Source organism: Pongo pygmaeus, chromosome 4 (genome assembly GCF_028885625.2).
Source record: "Pongo pygmaeus isolate AG05252 chromosome 4, NHGRI_mPonPyg2-v2.0_pri, whole genome shotgun sequence".
NCBI lineage: Eukaryota > Metazoa > Chordata > Mammalia > Primates > Hominidae > Pongo > Pongo pygmaeus.
Genome location: NC_072377.2, coordinates 39,410,832 through 39,417,448, shown reverse-complemented (window position 1 = coordinate 39,417,448; position 6,617 = coordinate 39,410,832). Strand labels below are relative to the sequence as shown.

The 6,617-nt window shown below is 42.4% G+C and overlaps 1 protein-coding gene across 1 annotated transcript in view; it reads left to right on the top strand.

Annotated features, from left to right (window-relative positions):
• Positions 1-446: 446 nt before the first annotated feature.
• Positions 447-6,617, top strand: part of FYB1 (FYN binding protein 1) — a 165,040-nt gene continuing 158,869 nt past the window's right edge. The window contains exon 1 of the mRNA XM_063664757.1: positions 447-526. Within this exon, the coding sequence (XP_063520827.1) occupies positions 524-526 (3 nt within the window). The 5' untranslated portion in view covers positions 447-523. The remainder of the gene's footprint in view (positions 527-6,617) is intronic.

The following is a 6,617-nucleotide window of genomic DNA, read 5'->3' as shown; positions in this document are numbered from 1 at the left end:
CAAGTGCTATATACCCAAGATAGAAAACTTGAAAAACTCCAGAAAGTACAAAAAAAGATTATTTATAATAATATATCCACTCAAGTCAAATGCTATTTATATTTTGGTGTGAGTCTTTCATAGATGAGAGAGATGGAGACACACACACACACGCACACACACACACACACACGTATCCAAAAATATAGAAGTTATATAAAACAGATTAATAATGTATAGCAAAATTTAATATCTAGGTACTTCTAAAAAATTTTGTGTCAATTTTTCAGTCTTCAAAGCTACACCTATACCTGTTCCTGTATTATGGAAAAATAATAAGATAAACCTGGCCAGCTATACAAATGCTCTGAGGGTTGAGATAACATGCAAATGTAGCCTCACATATCAATGTGTGAAAGCTGGACAGACCACACAGCTCAGAAAAGGAAGTACACTCTGCATAGCTGACTTGCACATTCACTATCCAAGCTGCACCATCTTCGGGGTCATTGTGTGCCAGGCATATCAACTCTTTTCAATAAAAATGGTAAGTAATAGATTTTATAACTCTCCTTGGTCTCCGGGCAAATGTGCTACTCTTCTCTGCATAGAACAGACAGGGTTGAGGGTGCTTCATAGTCAGGTCCTCCGAGCCTTTGGGATTTTGCTTGGCCACTTGTTCCTTGTGCTGATGAAGTCTTGTTCATGCCAGTTGAGAGACGTGGCTTCGAGTTCCCTTTTTTTGATTCTAGCCTTCAGAATAAGGGAAGAGCACTGTCTTGCAGAAAGAAAACATGCATTCCTCGTCTTTGCCTCCTAGGATAGCTTGGTGCCAGCCCCAGTAATTTAGTCGAGTTTCCTGTTATGAGCAGTTTGGATCCCAGGAAAGGACTCCAGTGGTGAATGTTGGGAAACATTAATGATGGTGATTGCCATTTTGATAACACAGTAGATTTTACGAAGGAAACTCTTTTGCTTGAAAATGCATTTTTGTTATTTTAATTAAGAGACGCAAAAAAAGCCTAAACGGTCTTAACCTTAAGGACAGATTGTGTTCCCAAAATTAATGGGAAGTCATTATTTGGAGCATAGTTAAAATGGTGAGTGGGTTCCCAGTACTATTTTAACCCATAACATAGCTGAACTACAGCAGTAATATTCTGCTTTATAATTTTCCATTATTTCTTTGAAAAAAAAAGGAGGGCTCCCAAAATATATGTGGTGTTCATATGCTCTCAGAGTATAGAAGAGAGCTAATTTTCTGTCTTTGTCCACTATTCCCCAGCCCCCAGAAGACTGGAAATTTGTTATTCCTTCCTTATTACAGAGAGGATACCTTCCTTTTGTCAGCCCCCAGTGAGAGGACAGGAGTTGAGACGATGACTCCTGTGGTTGCTCAGTTGGAGATTGTGCATTGCAGACATTGGAACAGGGAGAATAAAGGGATCATTCAATGATGTGTGTTGATGTGACTGTGTATTGTCTGAAAGCACCTTGAGTTAGGATAGGGAAAGAGTAGAGGTGAGAGAGGGTAATCTTGCCATGGGGGAGAGAGGAAGAAGGAAGAGTGATAGGGTGCAAGTCACTGAGTCTTGAGAAGGGCAGTACACGGTGGAGGAAATGTTAGCGCATGACCCTGCCTGCGGCAACACCTGTAGAAGACAGTCTCAGGCTCAGGTGGGAGTGACTTATAAATCCCTCTATATTTTCAAATTTGGTCTTTAGGTCCGGGATTCCTAGAAAACAGCTTGACCTTGGCCAGGCGCGGTGGCTCACGCCTGTAATCCCAGCACTTTGAGAGGCCGAGGTGGGCGGATCATGAGGTCAAGAGATCAAGACCATCCTGGCTAACATGGTGAAACCCCGCTTCTACTAAAAATCCAAAAAATTAGCCGGGCGTGGTGGTGGGTGCCTGTAGTCCCAGCCACTCAGGAGGCTGAGGCAGGAGAATGGTTTGAATCCGGGAGGCAGAGCTTGCAGTGAGCTGAGATTGTGCCACTGCACTCTAGCCTGGGTCACAGAACGAGACTCCATCTCAAAAAAAAAAAAAAGAAAAAAAGAAAAAAAGATAAGAAAAGAAAACAGCTTGACCTTAAACAAGGGCACTGTGGTTTATAAAGTGCTATTTGGATTTTCTTAGGCAAAACAAGATAACAGCAGGAAAAAAGGAAGTTTAACTGGATAGCATGTATTTGGTATAATATATGAGTAATGATGTTTTTAAAGATTATTGTTTTCTTATAATAAAAGTAACATGGCTGGGCGTGGTGGCTCACACCTGTAATCCCAGCAGTTTGGGAGGCCGAGGCAAGCAGATCACCTGAGGTTAGGAGTTTGAGACCTGCCTGACCAACATGATGAAAGCCATCTCTACTAAAAAGACAAAATTAGCTGGGCATGGTGGTGCATGCCTGTAACCCCAGCTACTTGGGAGGCTAGGGAGCAGAATCGCTTGAACCTGGGAGACAGAGGTTGCAGTGGGCCGAGATCGCGCCATTGCACTCCAGCCTAGGCAACAAGAGCAAAATTCCGTCGCAAAAAGAAAAAAAAATTAACACTTATTTCTCAAAAACAACTTCTTAGAAATATAGATAATGGTCAGGCACCGTGGCTCATGCCTGTAATCCCAATTTTTTGGGAGGTCAAAGTGGGAGGATTACTTGAGGAGTTCAAGACCAGCCTGGGCAACAAAGCAAGATGTCATCGCTATAAAAAATTAAGTAAATAAATCAGCCAGGCCTAGTGGTGCATGCCTGTTGTCCCACCTACTAGGGAGGCTGACACAGGAGGATTATTTGAGCTCAGGAGTTCAAGGCGGCAGTGATGAATGATCATGTCACCACACTCCAACCCAGGCAACCCTGTATTCAAAAAAAAAGAAAGAAAGAAATATAAATATGCAGAAATGAAACATTAAGCATATTCAATAATTCTGTCAACTAAGGGACAATCACCAGGTTAGTACAGATCCTTTGACAATGTCATCATTTTAAATGCATATTTTATAAATGTAATTTTATAAGTGTTATATACTTTATGAACCATTTCCTCACATTTTATTTAAAATATCTTTAATAATATTGGAGTTACAATGTAATTTTTAATGATAAATCATTTTTAATAACTGTGTAGTAGCCCACAATTTGTTTTAATCAGTTCCATAGAGTTGGACATTTCAGTTGTCTCTTTTTCTTTCCTTATGGTGATATAGACAAGACTGTCACAAGCATTTTTTATATACTTTGTCTGATTATTTTGCATTGACAGAACTCCTAGCAAAGTAGCCAGGTGAAAACCTACATATATTTAAAACTTCTAACACAAGTTACCTTGTTGTTAAGCGCGTACTTTAAGTTTCTTACTATATAATGGCATAGTAAGTGAATTTCCCAGTGCAATTATAGCATATACATGCCTATCTTTGTATGCCCATGCCTATTTTTGTAGCATGAAAAGGTTATACTTCAAAATTAAGTTACTTCCCCTTAATTTCTTTCTCCCTAACATTGCTGCTGACATTCTGCAACAAGTGGCAGAAAGCCATGTAGCATATTAAAGAAAGGAAAAAACTCCATTTTTTCCCCTTGAAAGAGATCAGATACAGTCAACAGGCTTATCCCTGGCTTCTTGTTGACTGATTTTGCTTACTAGTTGTTTTCCATAAGTCACTCAAGCTTTGGGTTTGTTTTCTCATTCAATGATGGTGATGATGTGATGATGATGATGATGATGATGATAGCTGTCCCACAGGATTGTTGTGGAGAATAAGATTGCAATTATAAAGCACCTGTGACAGTACAGGCACATGCCGGGCACTGGATAGATGTTGGATTCCTGTATTTCAGCCCCAAATAAATAGTTTCCAAAGTATGCATAGAAACTCCTAGTGAATGCAGGAGGAGAGTGATACTGGCAGTTAGCATTGCTAAGCCCTGACATTCACTATCTCATTAAATTCCTCTAACAATTCCTACAAATAGTTATTCCTATTCCCCCTGTTTTCTAGTTGAGTAAACTGAGTCTTGTAGAGAGTAAGTAATTTTCTCACAGCCACACAGCTACTGAATATTGGGCCTGGAATTTGAGGACAATTCTATCTGTTCTCAGAGCCGGAGCTCCTCTACATTTTGTTACATCTCAGAAAAAGTAGATACCTAGGAAGACAAGCTGGTAGTCAAAGAAAAGCCCAGGACTGGCCTTTAGGGGTATGCTGGCTCCATCCTCAGGCTGGTGACCGTGTCTGGTAGGCTTGAGGATCAGCTGTCATGTCTGCTTCTGCTATGGTCACTATGAGTTTTCCTACTTTCAGAAAGCGCACATTATTGAAATGTTGCAGAGGCCACTGGGATGAGAGACTGAAGGAATGCCTGGCTTTGTGGTTCTTCATCCCAGGATCCAGAAACGGGAGCTTAACGACTACATAACTCCCTTCTCCACCCCAAGCTCATCTGCTGTGTCACCACTGTGACCAATCCACACCTCCCCCACTTCCTGAACTGTCCAGGAAGGAAGCAATCCAAAAGGGGACCAAGTGGTTATAAGGAAATTCACCTTTTATTGCCCTTTTCCTGTAACTTATTGGTAAGGGAACTGTGGAAATGTGTGAGAATGAAGCACAAAGGCACTTGGTGTTTTATGAAGATAGACACATTAGATATTAAGATTGCTGGGCATTGGACACATGACACTGGGCTAATCTTCCAACCTAGCAAGGGGTGCTGGGTTCCAGCTCAACCTTCCCGTTTCTCCCTGTGGAATCTTGACCCTATCTCTTCAGCCCTCTTTCAAGAGGCTCAGTCAAGGTACAGAGTTGGCTTAGGTGTTCCCCTACATCCTTATTCATAGTGTGATTCTAGATTTTAGAAGTGGAGAAGAGGCAATAGAATTCTACTTTATCTGCCCCTGTGGAAATTGACTTAATCTGTATCCTTAGATCAGCTCACTTTACAGTCCTAAAATGAAAACAATACAATAATACTTGTTTACTTGGCAAGTAATTTTAGGTACATTTTAAATTGTAGAATTTTCTGGAAGAAATGGAGAAATAGATGTTCTAGTCATGTACAATTTTTTTTGTATTTTATGCATAAACCTTAGGTCAGAAAAAAAAACAGTAAAAATTGTGTTTGGGGTTTCTGGTTTTGCTCCTTTCATCCAGTTTTTAAGCTACATGGGAGCTCCTGAAAGGAGTGCAGTCAAATTGCGCTGTCACTCATTCATTCAACAAAGGTTATTTGAGCTCCTGCTTCAAGTCTGCACTCTGCTAGTCATTGGAATGCAGGGTGAACAACACATGGTGTCCAGGCTTCCCACAGCTTACACTTAGGGTAGTGGTTCTCAAACTTTAGCATGCATGAGAATCACCGGGAGGGTCAAGGATGGGGCCTGGAAATGTGCATTTCTTTTATTCATTTATTTATTTATTTTTGAGACAGAGTTTTGCTCTTGTAGCCCAGGCTGGAGTGCAACAGCGTAATCTTGGTTCACTGCAGCCTCCGCCTCCCAGGTTCAAGTGATACTCCTGCCTCAGCCTCCTGAGTAGCTGGGATTACAGGTGCCCACCACCATCCCCAGCTAATTTTTTTTCTTTTTTTTTTTTTTTTGAGACAGTCTCGCTCTGTCGCCCAGGCTGGAGTGCAGTGGCGTGGACTCGGCTCACTGTAAACTCCACCTCCCAGGTTCACGCCATTCTCCTGCCTCAGCCTCCTGAGTAGCTGGGACTATAAGCTCCCGCCATCACACCCAGCTAATTTTTTTTTTTGTATATTTTAGTAGAGATGGGGTTTCACCATGTTAGCCAGGATGCTCTCGATCTCCTGACCTCATGATCCACCTGCCTCGGCCTCCCAGAATGCTGGGATTACAGGCATGAGCCACCACACCCGGCCACGCCCAGCTAATTTTTTGTATTTTTAGTAGAGACGGGGTTTCACCATGTTGGCCAGGCTGGTCTTGAACCCCTGACCTCAGGTGATCCGCCCACCTCGGCCTCCCAAGGTGCTGGGATTACGGGTGTGAGACACCAAACCCAGCCAAAAATGTGCATTTCTAATAAGTTCTCAGATGAGGCTGACACTGCTGGTCCAGGGCCCACGCTTGGAGAACCACTTTTCCTGGGAAGTAATAGATCAAAAACATCAAAGTGAACAAATAAATAAAATACCTTGCACTGAGCTCTGAAGGAGGCAAATGAGGAGCTGAGATAGAAAATGGAGGGGAGAAATCCTCCTGAGAGAGGTGTCTGGTCTCTGATAAGGGGATGTTCAGGCTGAAGCAGTAGTTCTCTACTCTGGCTGTACATGGGAATCACTACAGCAACTTATAAAACATTCCTGTTCTCAGGCCCCGAAACCAGTGAAACTGAAACTTGAGGTGGGGCTCAGTGAGGGTTGAGCATTGCTACACCAAAAAGTGAGAATGAGTTGGGCATGGGGTAAATGGGGGTGTAGAGAGCATTTCAAGCTGAGGAGGTGGCAGGTGCAAAAGAGATGAGGCAGGAGAGAGCTTGGAGCTGTAAAAAGACCAGGATGGCTGGAGAATAGGCAAGAGAAGAAGAGAGTGACAAGAGACAGTTTTATGGAACAGGCAGTGGCCACATGAATGCTGGGTCTTAAGGCTGCCTTAGTCCATTTGGGCTG